The sequence below is a fragment of the Carassius gibelio genome, chromosome A8 (genome assembly GCF_023724105.1).
Source record: "Carassius gibelio isolate Cgi1373 ecotype wild population from Czech Republic chromosome A8, carGib1.2-hapl.c, whole genome shotgun sequence".
NCBI classification, from domain to species: Eukaryota; Metazoa; Chordata; class Actinopteri; order Cypriniformes; family Cyprinidae; genus Carassius; species Carassius gibelio.
The window spans coordinates 2,919,906-2,935,212 of NC_068378.1; the positions used below are offsets into that span (position 1 = coordinate 2,919,906).

General features: G+C 41.0%; 1 protein-coding gene across 11 annotated transcripts in view; it reads left to right on the forward strand.

Annotated features, from left to right (window-relative positions):
- LOC128019171 (membrane-associated guanylate kinase, WW and PDZ domain-containing protein 1) overlaps window positions 1-15,307 on the forward strand; it is a 137,681-nt gene that overhangs the window by 22,407 nt on the left and 99,967 nt on the right. For all 11 annotated transcript variants that reach the window (XM_052605236.1, XM_052605238.1, XM_052605231.1 and 8 more), the window contains exon 2: window positions 11,631-11,747. In XM_052605236.1, the coding sequence (XP_052461196.1) occupies window positions 11,631-11,747 (117 nt within the window). The remainder of the gene's footprint in view (window positions 1-11,630; window positions 11,748-15,307) is intronic.

A 15,307-nucleotide genomic window follows, 5' to 3' on the forward strand; every position in this document is an offset into this window, starting at 1 on the left:
GTAGATGCCATTCTTCTAATGATGTAGCAAGTACATAGGATGTTATGGGAAGTGTTTCCGGCTCCGGTTTACCTAATTAATCCAGCATAAAAATCCTTTAACGGATTTTGATACTAAAAGCATATTAGTATGTTATGTGTTAGCCAGGTTAAAGAGATGGGTCTTCAATCTAGATTTAAACTGCAAGAGTTTGTCTGCCTCTCGAACAATGTTAGGTAGGTTATTCCAGAGTTTAGGCACCAAATAGGAAAAGGATCTGCCGTCTGCAGTTGATTTTGATATTCTAGGTATTATCAAATTACCTGAGTTTTGAGAACATAGCGGATGTAGAGGAATATTTGTAACAAGAGCTCATTCAAATACTGAGGTGCTAAACCATTCAGGGCTTTATAAGTAATAAGCAATATTTTAAAATCTATACAATGTTTGATAGGGAGCCAGTGCAGTGTTGACAGGACCGGGCTAATATGGTCATACTTCCTGGTTCTAGTAAGAACTCTTGCTGCTGCATTTTGGACTAGCTGTAGTTTGTTTACTAAGCGTGCAGAACAACCACCCAATAAAGCATTACAATAATCTAACATTGAAGTCATAAATGCAGGGATTAACATTTCTGCATTTGACATTGAGAGCATAGGCCATAATTTAGATATATTTTTGAGATGGAAAAATGCAGTTTTACAAATGCTAGAAACGTGGCTTTCTAAGGAAAGATTGCGATCAAATAGCACACCTAGGTTTCTAACTGATGACAAAGAATTGACAGAGCAACCATCAAGCCTTAGACAGTGTCCTAGGTTATTACAAGCAGGGTTTTTAGGACCTATAATTAACACCTCTGTTTTTTCCGAATTTAGCAGTAAGAAATTACTCATCATCCAGTTTTTTTATATCGACTGTGCATTCCATTAGTTTTTCAAATTGGTGTGTTTCACCGGGCCGCGAAGAAATATAGAGCTGAGTATCGTCAGCATAACAGTGAAAGCTAACACCATGTTTCCTGATGATATCTCCCAAGGGTAACATATCAAGCGTGAAGAGTAGCGGCCATAGTACTGAGCCTTGAGGTACTCCATACTGCACTTGTGATCGATATGATACATCTTCATTCACTGCTACGAACTGTTGGCAGTCATATAAGTACGATTTAAACCATGCTAATGCACTTCCACTTATGCCAACAAAGTGTTCATGTCTATGCAAAAGAATGCTGTGGTCAATTGTGTCAGATGCAGCACTAAGATCCAATAGAACTAATAGAGAGATACAACCAAAATTAGATGATAAGAGTAGGTTATTACATGCAGAGTTTTTAAGTCCTATAATTAACACCTCTGTTTTTCAGAATTTTGCAGTAAGAAATTACTCGTCATCCAGTTTTTTATATCGACTATCTTATTTGTGAAGAAAACTGCATAGTCGTCAGCTGTAAGAGTCGATGGACCACACAAGGATCTCCCTGGTGGTTGATATAAATGACCACCGATGTGTTGTCAGTGCGCACCAACACATGATGACCTCTCAGGTCTGGGAGGACATATTTCAATGCTCGATAAACAGTTAGCATTTCTAGACAATTGATATGCCATGTCAGGTGGCAACCGCTCCACAGACCACAGGGATTAACATTTCTGCATTTGACATTGAGAGCATAGGCCATAATTTAGATATAGGTTCCTAACTGATGACGAAGAATTGACAGAGCAACCATCAAGTCTTAGACAGTGTTCTAGGTTGTTATTACAAGCAGTTTTTAGGTCCTGTAATTAACACCTCTGTTGTTTCTGTACTTGTGACTGATATGATAACTCTCCATTCACTGCTATGAATTGATGGCGGTCATATAAGTTAAATTTAAACCATGCTAATGCACTTCCATTAATGCCAACAAAGTGTTCAAGTCTATGCAAAATAATGTTGTGGTCAATAGTGTCGAATGCAGCACTAAGATCCAAACTAAGTAATTAAATCTTCAGGAACACGAGCTGCGTCGAAAACGCTTTGGGGAACGAGTACCAACATAGCCAGACTACCAAACCCCTGCCTAATGTGTATCCGAAGAGCACAGCTTAGGACGAGAGGGCTGAAGTGCCTGGAGTGACTGGCATGTTTAAGCCATATAATCTTGCAAAAGTAGGTGGCATGGACCACCCCGCAGCATTGCAGATGTCCAGCATAGACACATATGCTAGAAAGGCCTTGGAGGCCGCCATACCCCGTGTAGAGTGAGCCTTGGCTCCCGACAGCAGGGGACGACCAGAGGACTCAAAGTGGCATTGATAGTCTCAACTATCCAACGACTAATAGTCTGCTTAGAAGCAGGAAACCCCTCTTGGGGGGACCGAAGCATACAAGCAATTGATCCATTTTTCTCCACAGGGCAGCTCTGTGGAGGTTGTAACGGATATGCAGGTGATCGATTCATGGTTGAATTCAAGCATATAAAATGAAACCTTTTTACACTAAATGCCTGGTCTAGCGCCAGCCTGGCTGGATTTAAATTATTTACAACAAGAAAGTCCAGAGTCAGAGTGAGCAGCCTCAAAGGAAAAACGAAACACATTCCACAACACACACAAACATAAGCACACACACACAAACAAGCCTTTCTTAACGTTCTTTACCTTCGTCATTTTATTAATAAGATGTATTTTGAATAGGTTTGTGTATTGCATAAAAATGGTTAATCCTGTGTAAATGGTTAAAGTTGCTGACTTGTAAATGGGAAATGTTTCTCCTAATTTTAATGTTCTCAAATAGAACCATGGGTTGTAACCCTACCCCTGTAGCAGCTCATAAAACTTTATGATCCCACTGGGAAACAGGACAGGAAAAAGCCAGTTCACCGGTACCTTTTTCTCAATGTATCCTAAACTCTTACTTTTTTCAATGTATTATAAATGTATTAAGTATTGCCTTTTGGTGCATTAGATGTTCCCCATATAAATTGGAGTATCTGCAGTTTTAATCAAACTTTAAATGTGTGTAATTCTGCATTTGAATGTAATTTCATGTTTTTATATATGTTATTTTTGGTATCTGTTTAATCGTCATGCTTTGATGGACTCACTTATATAAAGGAAATTAATGAAATTGTATTAATCTGGAATTACGAACTTGCTGGAATATCACTACTGAAATGCTATAAGCCAGAGTGGGTGTTTCCCCAGAGACAAAGGAACTTTTCCCCCGCTTCAGATCGCAGACGTTCATTGGTTGTTCATGCGAACAGAGGCGTGAACCATTTAAAGCCATAAGAGCTGACCCAGGAAGTTCCTCGCTCTCTTGCTTCGACCCTCTTAGCTTCTGCTCTTCGCTTCCACGCTTCGCTGGCGCTCATCCTCCTGCGCGGCCTTGGGCTGCTCTCCTATCGCTAAGCACGGCGGCTGAGAGGACAGCCGTTCTCATGGCTCCTTCGGGAGCTTTCATCTCTTTTGTTTTTGTTTCTTTTCTTTACTAAGTTTATTCACCTATCCGCCTCTCCACACAAGGAAGAAGAATTCTGAAACATTGCTTTGTTGGACCTTTCAAATATCGCGCGATTCCGCAGCAACTCCCGGAAGACACGAAAGAACAGAACCACGCTCACGCTGTTCACACGCAAGCTGGTCTCAAAAGACCACTCTCAGGCACGCTGGACCCATGCAAGTATCATTCTCTATGGAGAATTTAAATGCTGCTTAAAGTTTGTCTATGATTTGATTCGTTGTTGTCTTTCAAGGGTTACTGTCTGTGAGTTTGCATAACTGAGCTTAGTCTGTGATCACACACTCTCTCTCTCTCACCTCTCTCTCGTCCTTTCTCTCTCATTCATTGTCCACTCTCTCTTTCTCCCTCATTTGGATTCTGTTATGTCTTGTACAAAGTTTACTGTCTGTATTGTCTACGCGTATTTACTCTGTGTGATTTGTAGTTTGATGTATTATTAGTTCAATTATTAAAACCCAATATATATTCACGATTGCCTCTGAACCGCTCACATTACGAGTCAATGAAATGTCTGATCTTTAGCTACATGCTTTTTAATTCAGTAACTAAATTTATCATAATGATAGGATAATGTTTTCATGGCCAGAGAATATTTTTCCTTGAATTATAAGAAGTGATAACTTTATTGAAAATTGATAAGTTAATCTTACGGCCGTTTGCTGGACAAACCACTGTTTGATTTGTGGTAATTTACAGTAAGAGATATCACCATAATTGATATGAAGAATGGAATATTGACATATTAATGAGTAAATTACAGTGCCCTGTAATGAGTTATTGATATATGCAATTGAGCTATTTTTCATCTTCAATAATTTTAATGTAACTGTCATATGAGATATATATTAATCATATTCCTGATTAATTATTCAAATTCCCTATATATCATTTGAGTTAATAATTATGTACAACCCAGTGCGGCTACAACGTATGCATCCAGCGCTCGAGCTGGACACACACAATTTAGCTTCTCTTGGTCGGGCTCCCGAAAGGGAGGAGGACAGAAGGCCTGCAGCACTACAAGTTGTGGTGTGATAGAGGGAACCTTAGGAACATATCCCGCTCGAGGGTATATGAACAATTTGGTCATACCAGGTGCAAAGTCAAGATAGGTAGGGGTCACTGAGAGGGCCTGTAAATCTCCTACTCTCCTCAGAGAGGTAATGGCCAACAGAAAGGCGGTTTTAAGAGTCAGATGTCTGCGAGATATCTGGAATCTGCTTGAATGGAGATTTGCAAAGAGCCTCTAACACCACACCCAGGGGGGAACACGGGACCATTCAGTTCTCCATGGAGGAAACGTGTAACTAAGGGGTGTCTTCCCAAAGACAGGCCATCGAAAAGGGCGTGGTAGGCTGAAATGTTTGCCACGTAAACCTTCAGCGTGGATTGGGACAACCCTGCAGAGAACCTGGCCTGTAGAAACTCCAGAACTGTACCAAGTGGGCAGTTTGCTGGGTCTAGCTGGCGGTCCCTGCACCATGAGGTGAAGAGTTCCCACCCCAGGGCATACAGTTTCCTCGTTGAGGGAGCTCTGGATTGCAGGAGGGTCTCAAACCTCGGTTGAGAGACCAGCTGCTAAAGTTGTGCCCCCTCAGGGGCCACACCCACAGCTTCCACAACTCCGGGCGAGGGTATCGTGCCCTGCGCCTGTGAGAGTAGGTCTGTCCTGATCGGTATCTCCCATGGAGAGCAGTCGAGGAGCAAGACCAGGTCTGCAAACTATACTCGGCCCAGCCAGAACAGGGCTACTAATAACAGACGGACCCCGTCCTGGCGTACTCTCGCAAGAACTTCATGGGGCAGAGCAGTAGGGGCAAAGGCTTACAAACGAAGCCTCGGCCAAGTCTGTACCATAGTGTCCAGTCCCAGAGGAGCTGGATGAACTAGAGAGAACCAAAGGGGATATTGAGATGTCTCTTGAGTCGCAGAAAGTTCGGTCCCACTTTATATTAGGTGGCATTAACTACTATGCACTTATATAAAAAAATAAGTACAATGTAAACACTTTTGCTGCTATTGAGGTGGGATAGGGGTAAGATTAGGGAGAGGGTTGGAGGTATGGGTAAGTTTAAGGGTGGGTTAAGGTGTAAAGTATGGGTCAACAGTGTAATTATGAATGTAATTACAGAAATTAAATACAGATGTAATTACATGTCGTTTTTTTTTTAAATATAAGTACAATGTAAAAACATGTATGTACACAATAAGTACATTGTACTAAATTATTAATTAAAATGTAAGTACATAGTAGTTAAGGCCGCTTAATATAACTTGAGCCCTGCCAAAAACTCTTCATATCTTCTTCACCACCTCGGGGTGAAGCCTCCATTCCCTGGGCCTTGGCCCTTGCCCCGACAGTATGTCTGCTTCCTTATTTAGTTTCCCAGGAATATATACTCCTCTTAATGAGAGGAGTTTGCTCTGGGACCACACAAGGATCTGGTGCACCAGCTTGTACAAGGGGCGCGAACGCAGACCTACCTAGTGGTTGATGTAAGAGACCACCGATGTGTTGTCGGTGCGCACCAACACATGGTGACCCCTTAGGTCTGGGAGGAAGTGTTTCAGTGCACGATAAACTGCTAGTATTTCTATACAATTGACATGCCATGTCAGATGGCGACCGATCCACAGACCTCAGGCAGGGTGGCCAATCATGACTGCACCCCAGCCAGTGAGGGATGCATCCATCGCTAGTATTACACAACGATAAGGAGCTCCCAGCACCAGGCCCCGATTCCAGAACCAAGGTTTCTTCCACATGTCTAAGGCACGGAGGCAGCGCCGCGTGACCTTGATAGTACGAAGTAGATTGCCCCTCGGGGAAAATCCCTTGGTCTGAGCCACCACTGTAGGGGTCTCATGTACAGCAGGCCAAGAGGTATCACGTTGGACGCAGCTGCCATCAGACCCAACAATCTTTGAAACTGTTTGACAGTGAGTGGCTGGCCTTCACTGACTCTCGACTGAGATGAGGATCGACTCGATATGAGCAGGGGACAATTGTTCCTGCATCGCGGTCAAATCCCATACTACGCCTAGATAGGTGGTTCTCTGAACCGGAGAAAGTACACTCTTCTTGGCGGTCAGTCTCAAACCCAGCTCCCCCATATGTGCGAGAATGACATCTCGATGCCGAGCTGCAACCTGCTCTGACTGAGCTAAGATCAACCAATCATCGATATAGTTGAGAATGCGGATGCCCTGCATGTGCAGGGGAACCAGAGCCGCGTCTACACATTTTGTGAACGTGCGGGGTGAGAGTGCAAGGTCGAAGGGAAGTACTCGATATTGGTAGGCTTCGCCCCCGAAAGCGAACTTCAGAAACTTCCTGTGTTGTGGAAGGATGGATATGTGGAAGTATGCATCTTTGAGATCGATTGTGACAGACCAGTCCTCGGACCTGATCTGACCTACAATATGCTTGATCGTGACCATTTTGAACTTCAATCTCATAACTGAATGATTTAAGTCCCTCAAGTCTATAATCGGGCGCAACCTCCATCCTTCTTTGGAACTGTGAAATACTGGCTGTAGAACCCGGACTCCCTGTCTTGAGGAGGGACCACCTCGATGGCCTCCTTTTCTAATAGGGTTTTCACTTCCTGTTCCATAACCAGACCCTGCCTGGGGCCGACTATCATCGGAATGACCCCATTGAATATCGGCGGTGCAGAGCCGAACTGAATACGGTAGCCTTTATCTACTGTATGCAGGACCCATTGAGATAGATTTGGCAGTAGTTTCCATGCTGCTCTCGAGACTGACCTCTGGTGTAAGAGGCCCTTGTGGGGGCAGCGAGCGTCTCAGCCCCGCTACGCGCACGGGTGAAAAATACTGAGAACGATGCTCGCTGGGGACCGCTGCGCCCTGGAACACTGGCAGGGTTGGCAGACTGGCCCCCAGAGGGTGCTGAGGCGAGACAGGCACCGTGTAATGGGGTGTACGGAGCTCTACCCCAGTAGGGGCCACCCTCAGCAGATGTGATTGAAACGTGTCAGGACTTCTTAACCGAGGGCCTCACAGACTGAAGTACGGCACTCAGACCCGCCCGCCTTAGGCTGGGAAAACCCTGGTTCAGAGCATTGCTCCCGATGCAGGGGGAGCGTGGGCGGCAATGCTCTGACTATAGACTGAGAGGGCAGCTCCTGCCCAGCAGCCCCTCCAGTATATATAATTTGTTGCCTTGTTTGGTATAATTCATATCTAACTTCTAACTTCAACCACTGTGCGTGCTTCCGAAGCTCGAGAATGAACTCTACTTTTCCTTTTCTTGTCTTTTTCATTTAATAAAAAAAAAAAAAAAAAAAAAAAAAATTATATATACCTGGCTATGCGTTCTATACTAGACTAACTGAGACTTGTCGTGGCACTTGTATTCTGTTGTTGTTCTCTTGTTGATCTGACTGCTTCTATTGTTCTCATTTGTAAGTCGCTTTGGATAAAAGCGTCTGCTAAATGATTAAATGTAATGTAAATGTAAATCTAGGGAATACAGGTAGAGATAGACAGAGCCGTGTTCGCCCCATCCTTAGATATGCGAGAAGCACCGTCAGCCCCCTTATTTTTTCCTGAGATCTGGATTCGCCTTTCAAATGTCTCGTCTTAGCTTTGCTCTTTGACTATTGCTTACTCTTTGAGGAGCTAATACTGACAAACAACAATAAATAAGACTTACAAAACATAATGACATGCACACACAGAGCGCTTGCTGAAATACACGAAGCTCAAGCCAGCTGCGCGGCTCGTGCCTTCATAGCTTCCTGGTCGCTTACGTCACCCCGCCCGTGACGTCACGCTCTCCTATAAGACAGATTGGATATGATATTCAGAGTCTGACTGAAGTACGGCACTCAGACCCGCCCGCCTTAGGCTGGGAAAACCCTGGTTCAGAGCATTGCTCCCGATGCAGGGGGAGCGTGGGCGGCAATGCTCTGACTATAGACTGAGAGGGCAGCTCCTGCCCAGCAGCCCCTCCAGTATATATAATTTGTTGCCTTGTTTGGTATAATTCATATCTAACTTCTAACTTCAACCACTGTGCGTGCTTCCGAAGCTCGAGAATGAACTCTACTTTTCCTTTTCTTGTCTTTTTCATTTAATAAAAAAAAAAAAAAAAAAAAAAAAAAATTATATATACCTGGCTATGCGTTCTATACTAGACTAACTGAGACTTGTCGTGGCACTTGTATTCTGTTGTTGTTCTCTTGTTGATCTGACTGCTTCTATTGTTCTCATTTGTAAGTCGCTTTGGATAAAAGCGTCTGCTAAATGATTAAATGTAATGCAAATGTAAATCTAGGGAATACAGGTAGAGATAGACAGAGCCGTGTTCGCCCCATCCTTAGATATGCGAGAAGCACCGTCAGCCCCCTTATTTTTTCCTGAGATCTGGATTCGCCTTTCAAATGTCTCGTCTTAGCTTTGCTCTTTGACTATTGCTTACTCTTTGAGGAGCTAATACTGACAAACAACAATAAATAAGACTTACAAAACATAATGACATGCACACACAGAGCGCTTGCTGAAATACACGAAGCTCAAGCCAGCTGCGCGGCTCGTGCCTTCATAGCTTCCTGGTCGCTTACGTCACCCCGCCCGTGACGTCACGCTCTCCTATAAGACAGATTGGATATGATATTCAGAGTCGCTCACGCTAAACGCGTTCCCCAAAGGGTTTTCGACGCAGCTCGAGTTCCTGAAGAGGAACTGTTTTTCTTATAACAAAAATAACTGAACATTTAAATACAATAAAGTAATACAGAAAAATATATAAAGTTAAAAATTTTGCACAGATTAAAGTGCAAAAGCACGATCCATAGGTATCACTTTACAATAAGATCTCTTTAGTTCACCATTAACATTCACAATAAGCAATAGCTACATTTGCTACATAAGTTATTAATCTTTATTAAAAAACATCATAGCAAATACACAAATCTGACTGGCTATTTAAAATGTAGGGCTTTTTTATTTGTGGTGTTTCAAGGGTAACGACTGCATTTTCTGCAGTTTAGCACCATCTGCTGTCAGAGAGTAAATGTGATTTCATTAAGCACGTCCCTCACGTGTTCCTCCATGTTGTTCTCTTACGTGCTTGTTTATATCATAGTGCATAGATTCTTTCAAGCGGCATACAGCAGTGTTGTGCATTTTGACCGGTTATATATATATAATAATATATATTATATATTATATATTATAATATATATTATAATATTATATATTATAATATTATATATTAATATATTATAATAGTATTCTAAAAATGCATTCCAAATTCTGAATAATTTGTAATATATAATTATTCACGGTATTTAGAAGTGCCTACAATAACAATATTGTGCAAATTCATTACCGTCATATATTGCATTATCGCATTCTGACACAAGTCTATTCGACGCAGCTTGAGTTCCTGAAGAGGAGCATTTGTTTCCTGTGGTCTTGACCTGGTGGTCGTCTGACACAAGGTCTTTACAGGCGATGTGCATCTGGGGCTCTAGTTGTCCTGGTCTCCGCTGTGTTTCAGGGCAGTAGAGGTCCTTTCTAGGTGCTGATCCACCATCTGTTCTGGATATGTACTGGATCTGGACACAGACTGGATCTAATGGCTATGGTGACCTCGGAATAAGAGAAAAACAGACTAATATTAGCGTAGATGCCATTCTTCTAATGACTCTAAGCAAGTACATCCTTTAACGAATTTGAATATTAGAAATGTTTTAGTGTGTTATGTGTAAGCCAGGTCAAAGATGTGGGATTTTAATCTAGATTTAAACTGCAAGAGTGTGTCTGCCTCTCGAACAATGTTCGGTAGGCTATTCCAGAGTTTGGGAACTAAATAGGAAAAGGATCTGCCGCCCGCAGTTGATTTTGATATTCTAGGTATTATCAAATTCATGTTTTGAGAATGCAGTGGATGTGGAGGACTATAGTGCAATAAGAGGTCGCTAAACTGCTGGGGTGCTAAACCATTCAGGACTTTATAAATCAGTGTTGACAGAATCAGGATAATATGGTCATACTTCCTGGTTCTAGTAAGAACTCTGCAGCATTTTGGACTAACTGCAGTTTGTTTATTAAGTGTGCAGAACAACCACCCAATAAAGCATTAAAGTTATCGAACCTTGAGGTCATAAATGCATGAAATTACAGTTCTGCATTTGACATTGAGAGTATAGGTCGTAATTTGGAAATTTTTTTAGATGGAAAAATGCAGTTTTATAAATGCTAGAAATGTGGCTTTCTAAGGAAAGATTGCTACCAAATGACAAAGAATTGACAGAGCAGCCATCAAGTCTTTTTATTACATGCAGAGTTTTTAGGTTCTATAGGACCCACTTTATATTAAGTGGCCTTAACTACTATGTGCTTACATTTTAATTAAAAATTTAGTACAATGTACTTATTGTGTACATACGTTTTTTACATTGTACTTATATTTTAAAAAAAAACTACATGTAATTACATCTGTATTTAATTTCTGTAATTACATTTATAATTACACTGTTGACCCATACTTTACACCTTAACCCTTAAACTTACCCATACTACCAACACCGATGGAGTTTCGGTTCCTTGCCGCTGTCGCCTCTGGCTTGCTTAGTTGGGGTCACTTCATCTACAGCGATATCGTTGACTTGATTGCAAATAAGTGCACAGACACTATTTAAACTGAACAGGGATGACATCACTGAATTCAATGATGAACTGCCTTTAACTATCATTCTGCATTATTGACACACTGTTTTCCTAATGAATGTTGTTCAGTTGCTTTGACACAATGTATTTTGTTTAAAGCGCAATATAAATAAAGGGGACTTGACTTGACTTGACATATGAAAGAAAACTGTATTTTAATGGGGGAAATATTTAACTCAATATTTATCAAACTCCTCATTTTCTACCACTGGAAGATAGATTGGATGGTTGCAGTTTGCTAACTACTGTGATCTCATGCTACTGGAGGAATTACTGTTGAGTTATTATGTTATAGAGATGTTTCACGAAAGAAAGTAATTGTTTTTGATAAAATAAAATAAAAAGATGTGCATGTATAAATCATTTATAATAAACACTGCAGCATTTCATAAAACATTAAGAATTGTATTAATGTGTGTGTGTGTGTGTGTTTTCAGGTGGCAGGCTGAAGAAGGACTTGAGTTATTACTTGAGTCAGCGCTTTCAGAAGGGCTCAGCAGACCAGGGGCTGCAGGACAGCATCAGAAACAACCTGCACCGCTACAGCGCTCCCTGTGAGTCCAGCAAAACACACGAGAACACACTCATGCTGGCCCCAGGACGCTCGGCCAAACAGTCTGAAGTGCTTTTAAAAGACTGAAGGCTATCATTGTAAGATTAAGCAGGTCATCCAGACCCTCAGAAGAAAAATACTGGCAAACTAGTACTTAAGATCACCTGACATAATGTCTGAGATCAGTTTTTAAACACCAATAACTGTAAAAAGTCCTGTTCCGCTAAGTGTGACTGCAGTTATTCAGAGACTGATGGTCTTTGACACTCAATTACAGTCCTTTTCTTCACAGTGGAGGTCTGGACAAACATGAATAAATAAAATAACTATTCCACAATTCCTATCATGTGTTATAAATATAGGAATAGTTACACATTTACATCTGGACATCAGTAATGAAAAAATCAGTTGAGCCCAGTTAGATGTGATAATTAAAAGAATAAATAAGAGAGAAAAAGAATAAAAGAATAAATGTTTTATAAGGCTATTGGTATTATTTAAGTTTAGATTCATTTTTGAGGCAGAATATATTTAGCTTAGAACAAACATAATCGAAACGCTCTTATCATGAGCAGTAAACAAACTAGTGATTTGAAAGTTTATGTTGTCTTTTCTTGCCATCTAAAAATAATGTATTGTTTAATAATGATATGTTTATTTTAAAATGCTCTTAACACACTGATTAATACCATGACTGAGGTGCCCTTGAGCAAGGCACCGGACCCCCAGAATAAAATACTACGGTAAAAATAACTCTCTTTGCAGCATTGTTGTTTTCTGCAGTGTTTTAGCTCAAGTCACGATCTGTTGTGCTGTGCACTGTGTTTCTGCTTCGGTCTGTCATCTGCAGCTCTTAATGCTGCTTCAGTGTCTTTATAGAGAAGCAGCACACATGCAACCAGTTTGAATGAAATGTGTTTGGATCCAGATAAAAGAGATATTAGAGGATAAAAGATCATTTGAATAAACGTGTTAAGTGCTCCGTTGTTTTGAAGCGCTGCTCACTTTATTTAGAAACTGTAAAATGATGCTGCAGTTGCCAGTATGTCTGGTGGTCCCGTGAAACCAAGCAGAGACCCAGGCTGCCCTTTTAACATATGCCTGCATTAGAGTCTGTTGCTCATTGGTAAGTTTGGGTTGATTGTGAGTTACTCATAAATCCCAGCAGGACTCTTCTCATCTCCTCCTGGATGACTCTCATCACCTCACCCTAAAGAGTTAACGCATGCACATGTGTTTGTGTGGAGGCTCTGAACAGGGCCAAATGATGGCTGTTTATCAGTCGTATGGATAAAGTCTGTGGTCAAAATCCTCATGACATAAAGTCGTCTCTCTAGACTGAATGTAATAGTTCTCCATTCTAGGATTCAGTAGTTTTGTAGTACATCTTAAGTATGTTGTTGATCTCCAGAGCATATTATGAGGCACATCTACATATGTGACCCTGGACCGAAAAAACAGTCATAAAGTAGCTTGGGTATATTTGTAACAATAGCCAAAATTCATTATTTAGGATATTAAGTAAAGATCATGATATTTAGAATATTTCCTATCATAAATATAAAACATTTATTCTCATTAGTAATATGCAGTATTGTCCTAACAAACCATACATCAATGGAAAGCTTATTTATTAAGCTTTTAGATGATGTATAAATCTCAATTAAATAAATAAAATAAAATTACCCTTATTTTTACCCTTACCCTTGTTCTTCAGAATGTAATGATCCAGACTGATCGGTGCTCGATGTTTAGGGTGAGTTTATAGAAGGAGTCTCAGCTGTGATGTTTTTAGGGCTGACCATAAACATATTGTACATGCAGAATATATGAGACTTCTCTTAAATTTTTTTATGGGGCTGATCATGTGATATCTTTTATAAATAAACCACTATCAGGTTGAGGGAACAGAATATCAGTCAGCTATGAGTTTGAGAGACAGAGCTAGTAGAAATCTGGGGAAAAGCTTACTTTATTCATGTGCTTTGTGAAATGAACAGATGTAATACAAGTGTAACAAATAAAAAATAACAGCATTGAACAGTGATTGTACATTGTCTTTAGGGCTGGGCATCAATTTCAATCATTTTTAGGCATTGATCGAATTGCCTTGAATCCAAAAGGGTAAACAGTCCAGGCATGGGTCCAAACCAGAGTAACAATCCAACATGAAAACAGACAAAAACACAAGGCAAGAGCAAGACTACGGATTAACATTAAACAAGGACTCCGTGACACATACTAAGACAGACCGGGTATAAATACACAGGGAGAGATAACGCTAATGGGGAATTGACCGAGTGCAATGATTGATAACCCGTGACAGCTGGGTGCAATGATTTAGGCAGAGAACGTGACGAATTTGGTTCAAGAAGTGACAGACACCGTGGGGAAGGAGGACATCTAGTGGATACCCAGGGAACACAAACCAGACACTTGTGACAAATGCTGCCTTCACGAGCTATTGGAATCAATGTAAATACTAGTTTTCTAGTTGGAATTGGAATCAGCCATATTTACAACTGGGTAACTTGGACATTATTTTGCTAACTGAGGTTCTGAGTTGGGCGAACCATAAACTTTAAATATGGCAGAGGAGAGATACATAGCAGTAGTCAATGTTATTTCTAAGCTGCGCACTTCTTAGGTCACAACCGCGCAGAACAAATAATATGCTGTTTACAGGTTTCATAGACAGGGAATGATGTCAAATACTTTAATGGCTGCGTGCAAAATAACTCAACACAAGAGCCAACAAAAAAGCAATGGCGTAAAATAACATAATCATGCTTTAAAGAAGAGTGTTGGAAATAACAAATGAGGAGCACAGAACGGTGACAAAACTCCTAGATGCACAGGTGTGCTAGAATTGTGCAAACTACCAGACACACGTTTTTATAAATTGATTTTAATCTGTGTTTGACCCACTTTCGCCTTCAGAACTGCCTTAATTCTAAGTGGCATTGATTCAACAAGGTGCTAAAAGTATTCTTTAGAGATGTTGGCCCATACTGATAGGATCGCATCTTGCAGTTGATGGAGATTTGTGGGATGCACATCCAGGACACGAAGCTCCCGTTCCACCACATCCCAAAGATGCTCTATTGGGTTGATGAAAGGATGGATCCATCCTGACTTGTCTCAATGGTTCAGGCTGCTGGTGGTGTAATGGTGTGGGGGATGTTTTCTTGGCACACTTTGGGCCCCTAAGTACCAACTGAGCATTGTTTAAATGCCACAGCCTACCTGAGTATTGTTGCTGACCATGTCCTTACCTTTATGACTACAGTGTTCCCATCTTCTTATGGCTATTTCCAACAGTATTATGCACCATGTCACAAAGCTCAAGTCATTTCAGACTGGTTTCTTGAACATGACAATGAGTTCACTTTACTCAAATGGCCTCCACAGTCACCAGATCTCAATCTAATAGAGCAGATTTAGGATGTGGTGGAACGGGAGATTCACATCACTGATGTGCAGCCGACAAATCTGCAGCAATGATAGATAGATAGATAGATAGATAGATAGATAGATAGATAGATAGATAGATAGATAGAT